Consider the following 15,617-nt stretch of genomic DNA (forward strand, 5'->3'; position numbering starts at 1 on the left):
AATACTTCTTCTCAGAGAACTACTGCAAAGCGGCTCCTCGGCACCTCTTCAGATAATACCAATTCTGTACACTACTGAAGGCGCGTACAGCTACGGCCATACGGATATATCTGTCGATCTATCTGCAAGTATGTAAATGAAACACCACTTTGACATATATGTATTTACACATATGATCGTAGATGAGGGAGTACATGTGTGTAGAGCTTTGCATACAGGGTACTTGTGTACCATGGCTTCTGGGGAAAGAGTGCGAAGGGTCTTGATAGGGTCATTCTTCAATATCTGAAGAAGCTCAAGTTCAAGTGAATTTGACAATCCAAGAAGCACTGAAAGCATGGCAGTTTCAGAGCGTCATTCAAGGTAAGTGTAGAACCAATGTATTTCTACTGTGGCGCATCGCTTTCAAGGCGCTTCTGCCGTCGGGGGCGCCCCTATCTGTACACCGGTTGAAACGTATAAAGATAAACATATATATACATGTACATGTATATATATGTTTATCTTTATGAAAATGGAAGTGGTTGATTGCTTCCACCACATGTGCTTAACGGCCTTCGCATCCGGGGTTGGAAGTGTGGGAGGCCTCTCGCAGGTTTCGCTAGAATGAAGAAAGTCGTCGACTGTGGCGAGAGCAACTGCCTTTTACGCAGAAAGCGAAGAAGCCTGAACCGTCTGTTTCACGACATCGGAGACCAAAAACTCCCGTTTTCTCCAAGGACACTGAATATATGCAGTTGCGAGATACAGACAGCTAAGGATTGTAAGCCTACACCGTCAAAGTGACGTGCCACTGGTTCCGTTTTTTTCGAGTTAGTGGCGAAAGTTCTCTATCCTGAGGGAAGCATCCCACATTGACAGGATTTATCGTAGCCGAATTGTGTTAATAAGTGTCTTCCTTCCCTTTTAAGAGGCTTTAGAGCGAAAAACGAGACGTGTCTAACACAACGACACACTCCCAGGATGCATTACGTTCAGATTTCACACCGGACCGGGGTTACAGTTACCTCACTACAGACAGGGGAAGCGACGGTAAATTCACGTGTAAGACAGGTAAGTTAAACGAGCTCTCGCCGATTGTATTTGTGAAGAGTGATACGTTCATGCATCCAACTAAATCGGGTTCGAAACGCTGTAGCCTTTGTATGTCAAGAATGCCAATTCTCTTTTCTGGTGCCACCTCTACACGACTCCGTCCGCGAGGCAACGTGGGCAACCGATGTCTACTAGAGACCGAATTTCTGTTTTTCTCCCATCCGCGAGGTTGCGAAAAAAACGAAGGCAAAGCTGCGGTTCTGCAATTTTTTGCCTGGTTCGGCAAGGAGGGGGTACCGCGTTGATAACATGTAGACTTGGCTTGGTGAGTTCCATGGTGCCTCTAAAAAGGGACTGTGTGAAAGCCGCCCTCTTTGCCTTGGGAGTCTCGCGAGTTAATATGGAGTTCTTTGTTCCAGCACAGTCTCAAAAATTCACTTAGCGGCAGCGTGCCGTCTGCGTGCTGTCGAACAGGATACCCAAAGGCTGTACGGATTTCTTCTACAATTTCGCCTCGTATACTGACCAGGCCACATGCAGGTGTGCGTGTTTGTCGGTAGCCACAGGCAAGCTTTCGCCAGAGTTCCGCAGGTGCCTTCTTGCTCTAAACCTCGGATCATTCTACATTTGCAGAGAAGCCGGTGGTAAACGTTTCCTGTTTTCGGGGGAACAGCCAGATGAGGTGATGTCTCATGTACCGAATGCATTTTTTTGTCGCGCATCCGATCTTTGGAGTGTGCAAGACATTTGCCGCGCTTGTCGCGTTAGGTTCCCTCTCCGGAGTCTAGGAAAAGTTGTGTCTGAGCCAGGCCTGCTGTGTTTTGTAACGGTCACTGTTTACACCTCTATGAAGTTTAGGGAATTCCTTCTTGTGGGGCGTTTCTTGCGCGAAGTCAGCGTAGAAGAAGCGCAAGTGTGCGCGTTAGCAGAGACACACCGAATATATGCACGCAAGAAGGAAGAAACGCTCTAGTTTCGCGACGAATAAAACGACTCCGTCGAAGGGGATGCCAAAAGAAACAAGACGCGTTTCGTTCCGATCCTCAACCGAGCTCTTACTCGCTCTGCGACTTCCCACCTGTTTCCGGCTCCCCTCGTAGCTCCGTCCCTGAGAAGGCACACCGCGGCAAAGTTCACCGAGTTAACCACGTGCTTCTAGTCAACCACGAGGAGGCAAACTCCGTCAAACACATTTACCAGAACCCGCAAGGGGATGATACTGCTTTCAACGATTTACACTGAGAGAACGCGACGCTTTCCGCGGTTGCTTCGTACACGCAGACCCGAATTGTTTCACACCACGAACGAAGCCGACGGAGTTCCTCCTCGGCGCCCATAATTCCAGTGTGGCAACACAGGGCGACGCCGAAGATCAGTGGCGACGTGATGGATCTGGGGAGATTTCGTAAGCAAATTTGACAACACACGGGAGTGGGGAAGAGCTGTTCGCTGTCTTCACTGTTATGCTGCCCAAGATGAATTCCTAGAATGTGTGCGGCCACGAGGGGAAAGAACTACGTTGCTCGTCTCCCGAGGTGGTTCGGGTTGGCCCTTTCTTGACGTGTAAAGGATGAGTCTTTGTGACAGACTCTGCTGGTCTACGACGTCGTTTTCTAACAGTTGTCACAAATCGTCAGAGAAAAAGCCATTACCGGAACGCGGCTGGAGATCCGCAGATACCGCCATATGCATTTCACTTGTCATTAGCTGGTGAACACAGGATCAAGAGAAGCACGCACGAGGCCACGCTGTCATCCTGTTCGGTTTACCAGCTATGCGTTTCGTCGAAGATGCCGCTTTAGTTCATTAGCTGCGCATGCGACAGACAGCAGTCTCAGGAAGCACGTATATCTGTGCAACTTCGGCTTGAACAGGCGCCGAGAAACTGGGAGCACGAGTTCAAAATGATCAGTGGGCTGGCAGAAGCCGAGTAGATAACATTCCTGACATTCATGACGCAGCCGACGTCGATGGATCCGAACAATGCAGGTGAAGCTCATCCCAACAGCAGTTTTGCGCACAGCTCCAACGTGCGGTTACAAGGCGTCTCCCTGACCGCAACTTCTCGCTTGATATGATTCTGAGTCTTTGTCACGAGCCCTCTGTAGCATCTGCACATGAGACAATCTCCCGTGTATGAAAGATAGGCACCCATGCTTAGCCTGGCACAACCACATACACAAACACTGCAATGCAAAATATGTCTGTATTGATAAATGAATGCATACTCATACACCCGTTGGCGTACAGGTGCAGTCAAATGACGCGTACATGTAATCTAAGCTGCAATTGAATTCGTTGTCCTTTTCTGACTTCAGTGAAGGCCAGGTTGAGACTCCATCGCTTCCGGAGTCGGACACTCCGGCGCCTGCTGCTTCTGACGAGAAAGAAAAAGACCTACGCGCTCTTCTGAATTGCACTCCAGAGTTCGGAATTAATCTTGCCCCGCTTCTTGTCGGCCTGTGCGCAGATCCATCGGTATGGTTACATGCAGCAAAGTGGTGGAGAGGCTCCCTGTGTCTCTAACTCTGTGGCATCGGGGTTCCGTTTTACCGCCTGTTACGAAGTTCTAGATAAGTTTCAAGGCCCAGGGCTTGTCATTGGTTGTTGTATGTGCGGTGAGCTTCGAGGAAACGCACGGCAGAAAACGAGGCTTCATGACATCGCCCTTTTGTGAATGCAATGCAAGTCCGTGTCCCGCATGCGTTTCCGTGTCTTCTCACTCGACAGAACAGCGCCAAACGCGAACTCGTATTCCGTGATTTTCAGATTATCGAGAAAGATGAGCCATGGGACTACGAGGCGATCTTGCAGCAAGTGACAGAAGATTTTATTCAAGAATCCTGCCAAGATCGTTCCCAAAAGGGAAGCAGTCAACCACAGGGGAAGTGACCATTTACTTAGCAAAGGAGGGGTGGTGTTTGCGGTTAGAGAAAATGCTGGCCGTTCAGTCCTTTGCTGCATTCCCAGTGCCCTCTGCAGCGTATTACACGATTTCCGGATTGTCAATCTGAAAACCTAGCGCTTCGGCTTCCCTCCAAAGGCCTGCAGTTTCAGTTTCGCGCGTGCGTTGTCCAATACGCTCACCATCCACTTCCCTATCTATGCGCTGACAGCCGGTGGAGTGAAGTCGACTGTTGCAAGCCTGCCACTTTCTGCTTGCCTCGGCTGTTGGTGGAGTCGCGGGGACAGCCTGTGACTTGTTGAATTCTCATCAGTTCGGAGAATTTCCTCGCAAGCCTTACAAGCAAAGCCCCTCACCAGCGCGTCTCACTCTCGCTGTTCAGCCACAGTCTTAACCCCGATATCAGCACGGAGTTTCGGTATTTCAGATTCTGTGAATCGCAGCACGTACTCCATGAACACAAACGCTCCCACGCAACACCACGCACTTGCGCACTGTTTCACCTAACCTTCTTTCTGGAATTTTAGCATGGACAACCGCCTCCCCTGCTGCTCTCGAATATGCCCGCTTCCTCAACGGAGGTCGAGAACCAAATTTTCCTTGTTCACGCTGATACGCACTACGTTTAGAACTCTCTGTGTCGGACTGTCACCTCCGTAGCGAGTCCTGCACGCGACAAGTAAGCCTGTGAGTTGTTATTTGAGTCTCTGAGGACTTTCTGTATCACGTGGTGATACTTGGAGTCTGTGCCTCGTCTTCAGAATGCTCACCCCCAGTAAGTCAGAGCGGTAAACCGACAGGGGTGGTGCGTCGGCGGTGCGCAAAATAAAAACACGAACAAGACCTTAGAACTGTGTGCGGCAATTGCGTCAACGAGGTGAGAGGCGCACGCGCGAAGGCGCCTGAAAATCGACTTTCTGCTCGCGTAACGAAGAGGTCGAGAAGAATCTGGAAAACATGGAATGAAATCCTTTCGTTTGGTGGCTGGCTCTCTGCAGTGTGTCCAGACTGGGGAGGGAAGAAATCACTGCTTGCAACCCTGCGCAACCCGTGGCACTGCTGGACACAGAAAGAACACTTACCACCCTCGAGTTTCAAGCAGTTGAACGCGCCCTTCCACAGAGTTCGGACGTTCACATTTAGTTGGTTCTGTTCCAAGGAACGACCTGAATAAGGTCATTCACCACTGGAGGGTGAGGCACAAGAAAAAAGTGTAATTCTGCTGGGGGAACCGAGCAGATCAACCCAAGTGGCTGTAGCACGTCGGCCATGTGCATCATTCGCGTGCAGGTTTCTCGCTGCATCCTCTCCTTTTTGTGTTTTCCCATCGACTCCCAGCAACACACTTGCAACTTGTCCCCCAGTCTAAGTGGGCTGTGAAATCATCCCTTGTTCCATTTGTGAACGATCAGGTGTCTGCAATATACCACGTGGGCATTGAAAACATCCACTGTTCCACTCGTGAAGGACCCGGTGTAAGTTTGTCAGAGCATGGCCATTGCAACTGTTCATTGTTCCATTTGTGAGTGCCCACGGGTGAGTAAACATTCTTGGTTTCGAAGTGGCCGCCGAGCCGGCCACAGCGTGTACATGTGGAGAGAAGCGGAAGTGTGTACGTGAGTAGCTGCGAAATAACGGGTGCAAGTAATTGGAGGCTAGACGACCTGCCGAGAGAGCGAAAACTCTACAGAAGAGAGAGCACGCGTCACAGAGTTCTTCCTTTTTCACCGCAGACCAGGGCGCCCAGAGATGGTCACGAGCGCATGGGTATTGCGGGGGTTTGTCAAATTCTGTTCTGCGCACTACTTGGAAGCATGTGTCGCGACTGCGAGAGGGCGATTGTTTGCGTTTTTCCCGTTTTTCTCCCAGTTTTCGCATCTTCTGTTGGGCATCCTTTTCTCTCCGCGCCGCCGCGAACGCGTTTTTCCAAAGTCGAAGACGAGGCCTCCGTCTCGGATGCGGCACAGCGGCCTTCTTCTTTGCGGCCGCAGTGCCCGGGTCCAGCTATCTGCACACTTCTCTCACCTGCCAGGCATGCTGTTTCCGGTTCTCCTGCAGCCATTTCGTGTTCCCGTGGCTTTTCCAGCAGGCTGGACTGTCGACCGCCCCTGCGATTTTCCTCGCTGAATCAGAGGGGCATTCGTCTTTCGCGCGATTCGCGGCAACGCAGCTTTCCCGTGCTGTGCCGCCGGCCTTGAGAAAAAGAGAGGTTCAGGATGGAAAGACCCGCGCCCCGGAGAAAGGTGTTTTGCTCTGCAGCCTAGCAGCGGGGCCGGTGAGTTTTCTTTCCGCGTTTCCGCGTACTTTTCCGATTCTCTGCCGCCGAGTTTCCCCCTGAATCCGCCTTCCGGCAACGCAGCGACCGTCTCTGCTGCCCGCTGCCCTGTTGCTGGCTGTCCCGCCGTCGGTTTTCTCCCCTCTTTCGCGAGTACTGTTGCATCTTCTTGTGCATTTTATTTCGGGAAGCTTCCCGGGCCTTTGCGCCCTCCGCAGAATCTCTCGGAGGCCTGGCGAGCGCCAGAGACGAGGCAGATGCCAACGTGTGGCCGCTCCCAGTCTCGCCTGCTCTCTCGCACAGTTTCACCCCTCGGGTGTATGTACACTAGACCGACCGACTGGGCAGGTGGCTGAAGGCGGGATAGCGCGGCGCAGCGTCCGCAAAGTTTTCAGTGTTTTTCTGTGGACTTCCTCCGAGACGATTCGCCGAGGCGATTCAGAGCGCAGCGAGCAGTGCCTCGACCGTTGCCTTTGCCTCCGCCTACCCTCCTTTTCTCCGTCTCTCACGCGCGTTGCGTCTTCTCGGGCGTTCTTCATCTTTGCCGCTTGCGCCGAGCTTTGTTCGTCGCTTCCCCATGGCCGGTAACAGTCTGCTTGTCAAATCCATTTGGTAGGCCGCCGCAGAGCGACAGCGAAGAGGATCGCAGCCTCTATTGACTCCGGAGCTCTCGTCTTCTTCCCTCACAGTGGAGACTCTGCAGGTGGAACTGCTCTCTCCGTACTACCGCGCCCATCGCTTCTCTCCTCTGCTGTGCCGGCCGCGCGCCTCCAGTTTCTTTTCCGGCGAGACAGTGGCCGTTTTTTTGTGCGCGAGCTCTGCATCCCGGAGGAAGAGGACTAGCAGGAGGTCCCCCGCGGGTGTGCGCGGCGCAGGTGCCCTTGTCTGACTTCGCTGTTTCAGTTCTTTGCGCGTCTCTCCGTCTCTCCTTTTCTGTTTTCAGAGGCAATGCCGTCCTCTCTCGTGGTGGGGGAGCTGTGAGAGGAAAGACGGAATCGCGCCTTCTGTGGCCGAAGCCTCTCATCTTCGTCGATGAGTCTTCTTCGCTCTTCCTCCTTGCCACCCATGGCCATTTGCGCGCGCCTCCGTCGCTCTCCTCGGACTTCCGGTGTATGCACACCCCAGGCACGTCGCCAGCCAGGGCGTCTGCAGCCGTTTCTGCTCGGAAAAGCTGGGTTTTTTTGCCGAATTTGGGGACGAGAAAGTGGGTCGTCGACACACATCGGCGCCGCTGTTCTGCTGTCGAGAGAGCGCGTTTCGCCGGGTACGTAGGAACTCCCGGCTGGACACCAGTGGATATTCGTGCTGCGCTCTTCCCTTACGCTGTACTCCGCCGGAGCGTTCTGACAACCGAGCGGCTGTTGCCTCCTCTGCGTCCACGGGCGTCTGACTTTTTCGGGTGTCCATCCACTTCCAGAAGAACGGTACCGCTGCGTACCGTCGGTTGAGAGGAACGAGTTTGCTTTTTCTTACGAGCTTTTTCTGTAAAGTTGTCTAGAACCAGTGCTTGGCTGCACATGCCCCAGTTCTGGAATTTGTTTTCAGGTGTCTCCCACAACCCTGTTGTCTTTGCTCCAGGTTTTGTGTGACTATTCGTCTGGCTCTCCGAGTGTACGTACACCGCAAGCAGCAGCGGACGCGCTCTTTTTGAATCTCTGCGGTCACGTCTCCTATCAGGGCCGCTGGCGGTGGTTCGCTTTTTTCGTCGTCGTGTTTCCGAGTTTTGGGGAACGTTCCACCTCGTTGAGGTTTCTCCCCAGTTGGCTGTTTATCGCATTCCGAGAGAGGATTCTCTGATCATCAGAGTCTCGCTTCCTTTTCCCTCCCGTCTTCCTCCTCGCTCCTCTCCTCGTCCCTGTGTGCCTTCCGCGTTTTCTGCGCTTTTTTCCGGCACTCCCCTCCCTCCTCCCTTTACGACCGTTGTGCGAGGAAGTCCAGCTTCTTTGCAGCGCGTCGAGAAGCGAAGGAGAGAGCGGAGATACAGTTTGCCGACTTCCTCTCGAGCTCGAAGCCTGCAGACGCTCGAAGCGACGGGAAGATCTAGAGGGGCACAGGGGCAGAGCCAAGCACCGAGGAAAACGCAGCTCGTAAGAGACAGTTCTCTCGGTGAGAAGAGCTATCCGAGAAGGACACCATGGCGCACCATCAAGACACCCGCAACCACACGGGGGTCGGACCCTCTTCGTCTATCCCTCTGAAAGATTTGAAGATCGCCGGCGTCTGGAAAATCGGCAGAAAAATCGGATCCGGTTCCTTCGGCGACATATACAAAGGTGCGGTCTGTCCCGCGCTCCTCCTTTCCTGGCTCTGCATGGGAAGAAAACTCTTGTGCAGCCTGGCATTGGGGTGTCTGTACACCCCGAAGGCCCGCGCCTCTGGTTTGTGCTTCTTGAAGACGCGTCTCACATGTGTGGCTGAAGTGCGTCTGAGTGGGCGGTCGACGCCGTGGTTGGGGTACTGTCCTCTACCAATTTAGGAGAGACAAACACCGGAAACATTCTCTCAATTTTCCTTGTCTCTCCTCTCTTTCCATCTTTCTCGTCTTGAAGCGTCTCTCCGTTGCAGCCGCAGCGGAAGGGAGTCTCTGCCCATGTCGTCTCTGTGCCTCTTGACAACTTCTCTCTCTTCTCCCACACATGCTTACGTCTCGTTCTCCCTCGCTGTTTGCATTCTTCCTTTGTGCAGGTCTGCAGCATATTTACATTTGTACAAATTCATGCATGTAAATACACACATAAGCAAACATTTGTATGTGTCTGTATGCATTTACGCAAATACATATTCATCTGTCCAGAACTACACATGCATTTATATATGTATGCATGCGATTCAGGATAGAAACCGAGCTCGGTTACGGATATGTCTCCTTCAGTGTTTTCTAGAGATGTATTTCAACACTGGGTTGCCGAGTGTCTCGACCGGCGTAGTCGCTCTGCATTGGTTCCTCTGATTGTTTCCCCTTTCTTCTTGCGTTTCTCCCGTCTTCTGTCTCGTCGTTTTCGCCTCTCTTCGCTCTCGCACCGTGCTTTCGCTGCATGCATGCGGAGGCGGCGTCGGCTTTCCGTTTGTCTTCTGGCAGGCCTGAATTCTCAGACCGGTCAGGAGGTGGCGCTGAAGGTCGAAAGCACCAAGGCGAAGCACCCGCAGTTGCTGTACGAATACAAACTTTTGAAGCATTTGCAGGGAGGAACGGGCATTGCTCAAGTGTTCTGTTGCGAGACTGCGGGCGACCATAACATCATGGCCATGGAGTTGCTCGGACCTTCTTTAGAGGACGTCTTCAACTTGTGCAATCGCACCTTCTCTCTCAAAACCATTCTTCTTCTCGCCGACCAGTTTGTGAGTTGCTTCTCGCGGCGTGTTTGCGTCCTGCTCTCTTATGTTTTCCTCCACCTTCCCCTCTCCCCATTTCTTTCGCTTTCCAGCGCCATGTTCGTCTCTACATCGCTCTCTCCCCTGCGGCTCTTCTTCTCTCTGTGGCGCTGCAGTTCTCGGTGTTTCTTCGCCGATGTCGTGTAGAAATCGCATTTTGCATCACACAGGGGGACGCGTGCCTCAGCTGAGCTTTGACTCTCCTTCAGGTCCGGTTATTTTTGTAAAATGATTCTCATTCATCGGCGCGTATCTCTCCTTTCTCGTTCTCTGCTTCTGTTTCGTGTGTCTGTGTGCCGCGGCTGTGCAACCGTTTGACTCAGACGTTGATTCCTTCGTCTTTTGTCTGACAGAGCGTGAGAAACGTTTTCTGGGCATCTCTCTGTCGCTCGCTGGGCATGCGGTCTTGGTCGAAAATTCCATGAGGGAAGGTACAGGGTTCCGAGTGCGCGTTTCTCAGTCGCCTTTGTCGATTTCCAGTTTCGCTTCAAGCATATGAGTCCTTTTGGATCTTTTCTCTGCAGCTGCAACGCGTCGAGTACATCCACTCCAAGAATTTCATTCACAGAGATATCAAACCAGATAACTTTCTTCTCGGCGGTGCCGGCAATCAAAACACGGTATGTGTCTCCTCCCTCTCTCTTCCTCTGCGTTCCACTGTTTCTCTCCGCTCTCTCTCTCTGTCTCTCTCTCGCGCCTTCGCTCTCTCTCTCCCGCCCTCTCCCCATTTCCGCTTGATCGCTGTGACTTGGAATGTCTAGACGCCCTGAGAGTGCTTCGGGAGAAGCGCGTTTCGACGCCTTTCCACCGGCTCTCTGTGTTCTTCGGCGTATCGCCGCTGCGTGGACGTGATGCGAGGCGAGGCGTCGACGCTTTGTCCGCAGATCTACGTGATCGACTTCGGCCTGGCGAAGAAGTTTCGCGATCCGAAAACGCACCAACATATTCCGTACAGAGAAAACAAGAATCTCACGGGAACGGCGCGCTACGCGTCCATCAGTGCGCATCTGGGTTCCGAGCAGAGTCGCCGAGATGACCTCGAAGCAGTCGGCTACGTTCTCATGTACTTCTGTCGAGGTAGGCCTTCGCGCATGCACCTCCTCGCGCGTCTCACACTGCATGCACCTCCTCGCGCGTCTCACACTGCATGCGCCTCCTGGCGCGTCTCACACTGCATGCACCTCCTGGCGCGTCTCACACTGCATGCACCTCCTGGCGCGTCTCACACTGCATGCGCCTGCCCGACAAGGAAACAGAGGTCCTTTGTGGCTCCGGTGTTTCCTCCTTGTGGTGCGAAGGCGCTGACGTCGCTCTCCCCCTGTGGAGAGGAGGAGGCGAACGAGAACGCAGCTCGTGGTTTTTCCTGCTGAGTTCTCAGAGTGAAACTGCATGCCCTGTGAACGAGAGGCGTCGTGTGATGCGCGGCTGTCCGAGACGACGACGACGCCTGCGCAGTTGCCGGGGGAGCTCCTCTGTTTTTTCGGCTGTGGCAGGCCAGGGGAACTGTGGGGAGGAGCGAGAATCGCGCGCGCGCGGTTGTTGATTTGCCCACCGTTTTTTCGCCTGTGCGCGGGTCGCAGGAGGCACGCTGCCTTGGCAGGGCATCAAAGCGAATACCAAACAGGAGAAGTACCACAAGATCATGGAGAAGAAGATGTCGACGCCCGTCGAGGTGCTATGCAAGGGATATCCTAGTAAGGCACTGCAGGCAGGCGACAGGGCCGCGCAGGTCACACGCGGAGTGCATCGGCAGAGGGAACAGCACAGCGAGTCGAGAAGAAGAGAAAACCGAGGCGGAACGAGGATGGCATGGCGGATAGCTCAGAGAAGGGACAACTTTTTTAACGGAGGGAAGGAGAAGAGGAAGCGTAGAGGGTGGGGGGGGGGGGAGGGGAAGGCAGGGAGGGAAGAGAAGACGAGCGGGAGGAAGCAGGCAAATGTCGCCTTGATTCGCAGCGTCGATGTAACCTGCGGCTGAGAAAAGTGAAAGGCGAAGGACCATCGAGACAGGAAGAGAAGACAGAGAGAAGAGGAACGGGAGAAACGGAGAGACGAACAGAAGGCGAACCGAGAGGGACAACTGACGGAGATAGCGCAAAGAGAGCACACACCCGAGAGACTTCCTGTTTGCGAGTCCGCGAAGGATTCCCTGGAACGACCCGTGCATGTCTACCAAACTCAAAGGCGACAACCAGATGACTTCCTCGCGACGTTCTCGACGTTTCAAGAAATCTCTCTTTTCGTTTTAGGCGAATTTGCCACATACTTGCACTACTGCCGCTCCTTGCGATTCGAGGACCGACCGGACTACGCCTACCTCAAGCGACTCTTTCGAGATCTCTACATCAAAGAGGGCTACGATGTAAGGCCTGCATGCATGTCGTACAAATAAAGTGTATATATATATATATATATGTATCTATATATACATGTATCTATCTATCTATATATATATATATATATGCGTATGTATGCGCACGCGTGTATATGTACGTATGTTGGTATATGTTTGTATGTATATATATATATATATATTTATATTTATATATGCATTTATGTGACCCTCCATATATGTGCCAGTGTGACTTCTGTGTGTGGTCTATCAGCGCCTTAGTTTGCGGTCGTTTTTGAACATGAACGTTGCACTGGACACTGGGGATCGTTCTGCATTTTTTTTTCAGGACAGTGACCGCGAATTCGACTGGACAGTGAAACTTTCGTCGCGCAGTCTCGGACCGCCAGTAAGATGTCGGAAAGGTTGAGCAGCCGTTTGGAGACTTCTTGTGTTGTCTGTTCCTTCTCAACGTTTCGTTTGTGACAGCGCATGTCTTGTGTTTCACATTTCGCAGAGTTCTTCTCCTTCCTTCTGCTTTGCTGCAGAGCAGTCGAGCGCAACATGTTTTACTGAGTCAAGACACCCGAACGCGAGGGAAGCGGGAGACAGATCGACCTGTCGCTGGTGAGAGCAAGTCAATATTTTTCTTGTCTCTCGCTCCGCTCCTGTGCCTTCTCTCGCGTCTGTGTCTCATTTCGCTTCGCTGACTCTCAGATGTTTTTGTTCTTCTGTCTCCTCGCTCTGTGTCTTCTTTTCTTCTCTTCTCTCCTTCGGCACCTCGTCTTCCCTTTTCTTCTCTGCTTTCGCGTTTCCTCTGTCAGTTCTCTCTCCGTGTCTTTTCTCGTTCCCTTCTCTCCTCTTTCCTTCTTAACTGCCTCTCTCGTCGGCATTTCGCTTTCTGTCCACGGTTCCCCCATTGTTTTCTCTTCCTTTTCCTCCTCCTTTCCTCCCCCTCCGCCCTTTGTGCGTCTCAGCGCGGAGTGGCGACCGCGAACGAGGAATCCATTTCAGCAACGGGAACGTGGGCAATCCTTCGATGGCAACGAACCCCGGCGGCCTGTCGTAGGTTTTCAGAAGCTCTCACTCGGTCGCAGCTCGACCTTGAAAAAACGCGTCGGTTGCCGCCGATCACTGTGCATGCGCTGCAGGCCTCCACCTTCTGTAGATCGCACTCTCGAGACCTGGCTAGCGCAGCCCAGTTAGCAACATAGTTATATATATATATATATATATATGTGCATATGTACGTAGGATGTGATGTAGGCAGCACAGCATGGATCTGGATCGTTGCATGCATGCATGCATATTGGTCACTGCTTGTTTGAAGGGAGGCATGTCTTGGTGGAGGGAGAGGGAAGTCGAGAAAAGTGATGGATATTTCATTGGCTGAAAACGTTCGAGTTTCCTGAGTTCCTTGCAGAGTCATGGTGCATGAACGCACGAGTCTGGTGGATCAGGGAGACCGTGGGTCGCGCGAAACTTCTACGCGGAAAGAAGACGCGTAAGGATGCACTGAGACAAGAAACATAAAAGACAACGGACACTGCTGGATATCTGCGGTTTTGCAATTACATGCGTGATCATCAGACGACCGACAGAGCAGAGTCCTGAGTTGGATAGAGTGTCGTCTCCTCTCTCTTCCTTTTGTTTTCGCGCGACTTGTCGCTCTCTACGGAACTCTCCACACCCCCAAGATCGCCTTAAATGCGGAGCTCTTTATATTCACAAGTAGAGCTCTGAGTATATCAAGGACAGGTGTATATATATATATATATATGTATATGGAAAATGTCCAGATAGGTGCAGAGAGACAGAGGACGCGTTTGTGGGCGAGGGCGTACAGGGCCGCCCCCAGGCACCACTATATATGCATGAGTAAGAATATTGATTCATGTCTTTATTTGTGTCATGGATATCGATAGGGAGAGATAGTATAGACTGAGAGCTTGAGATAGATAAATGAAGACAGAGATGGATCGATAGAGAGAGATGTAGATGGAGCAAGGTAGGTCGATGGATAACTGCGTGTGTTGATCGTTACAGGAAGAGTTGATGGGAGAGAGCATAGAAGGACGTATGCGTTTTTTGTGTATCATATATTTGCATATATATATATATATATATTTATGTAGATCATTTTGAGTTTGAGGGAACCGCGTGAGGCGAGATGTGATTTCCAGTGCCTTTGCATTTTTTCTCAATTGTCTCTTTCTGTGTCAGGAAGGACGGCAGATGGCCAGGAGGCAGATTTTCTTGTCTTCCACTGGTGAGTGCTCTCTGTCTAAAAGGGCAGCGTTAAGCGTTCGCGCTGAAGGGGACAATCGGAGAAAATGCAGTGGCTCTCTTGGTGCGTTCAAGCCTGTGCCTCAGCAAAGCCGTCAAGTGTGGTTTTTCCTCCTGAGATACGTATGTTGTCCTCTGAGCTTCCACGTCGTTTCTTCTCTGCTGGCGAGTTGAAAATCGAGCAGTCTCTGCTTCTTGCTCCTGTCTTCATGTCTACACGTTTTCTTCTCAACTTCTTTCCGTCTTTCGAGTCTTCTTCACTTTCTTCTTATGATTTTTCTCCTTCACGTTACCCGCGTCTGCTTTCGCTTCCTCTTCTCCTTGAGAGTGTGTCGCTCTCGGCTTTGACTTGTCTCTTTGCGGCGCCTCGGTGCGTCTGCCCGTCACGACTTCCTCGCCTTTTTCTGGCTCTTTGCTTTGCAGTTATGTCGGCGCTCTCCGACGAAGGCCTAGATGAACTGCGGAGGCGCTCCTGTCCCCGCAGTTGGCATCTCTCTCCTTCATTGTCGTTGTTCCCCTGCAGCTCGAGTCCACCCTTGACATCCTCGTCTCTCTCTTCCTGTCGGTTTCCTCTTTCTCGTCCTCTCCCCCCTAGCTTCGTTCTCTCCTTTCTATCCTGCTTCGGCGTCGCCTCACTTCTCTCCTCACTTCTCTCCCTTTCGTTTTTCTTCGCGGCGTCTTTCCTTCACTCTGTCTCCGCCTCTGACGCCGCGCGGGAGCCGTTTCCTGCAGGCAACTCAGGCAATACCTGCTTGCAGGTGCCTCTCCTTTTTGAGCGTCTCTCTTTCCTCGTCGAAACGGTCCTCACAGCTTCCTCTCCCTGGGGACGCCGTGGGCGTAAGTTCTTTTTTTGACGGTCCCGGTGGGCTGGCGTTGTTCGCCTGCCTTCCGCGCATGCACTCCGAGCATTTTTGCCTGGCCTGGACTTCTCCGAGCGAGAGTTGCGGTTTGGCTTCTGCATCGTCTCCTGCGCTGCTTTCATTTCTCGAGGTTTCTGCTTGCGGCCTCCGTGTACAGAAATCGGAAGGTGAAGGCGTCGTGACCAGAGAACGAAGCAAACGAGAGAACCACGTTCCACCTTGTGCGCACGCATGCATCTACGCATGCACGGTATTTAAGCCGATTTTTTGTGTATGTATATAGATGTATATATATGTATCTACATGTATCTACCTATATATATGTGTGTAAGTGGAAGTGTATTTTTGCATGTGCAGAAAGCTTTCTTTTCCGCTGGCATGCTGGAAGAAGGGCAGGAGGCGACGATCCTGCGAGTCAGGGCGTTCCTTGTTTCCAGTGAGTTAACCGAATTGTTTATTGATATGCGTTTGCATGCATCGACAATGGATCCTAGACACGCCCGTTTAAAATCAGAGGTATTCCTAGTCAAGGCAACACAGGCTCTCGGCAAA

General features: G+C 52.2%; 1 protein-coding gene across 1 annotated transcript; it reads left to right on the forward strand.

Annotated features, from left to right (window-relative positions):
• The first annotated feature begins 6,013 nt into the window (after positions 1-6,013).
• Positions 6,014-15,617, forward strand: TGME49_289320 (casein kinase I, putative). Its single transcript, XM_018782079.1, has 13 exons — positions 6,014-6,827; positions 7,159-8,488; positions 9,295-9,554; positions 10,112-10,207; positions 10,472-10,664; positions 11,168-11,281; positions 11,837-11,949; positions 12,269-12,328; positions 12,468-12,546; positions 12,897-12,984; positions 13,343-13,423; positions 14,143-14,188; positions 14,629-15,617. The coding sequence occupies exons 2-13, from the start codon at positions 8,350-8,352 to the stop codon at positions 14,656-14,658; spliced, it is 1,299 nt and encodes a 432-aa protein (XP_018636403.1). The 5' UTR covers positions 6,014-6,827; positions 7,159-8,349; the 3' UTR covers positions 14,659-15,617.

The sequence above is a fragment of the Toxoplasma gondii genome, chromosome IX (assembly GCF_000006565.2).
Source record: "Toxoplasma gondii ME49 chromosome IX, whole genome shotgun sequence".
Lineage (NCBI taxonomy): Eukaryota > Apicomplexa > Conoidasida > Eucoccidiorida > Sarcocystidae > Toxoplasma > Toxoplasma gondii.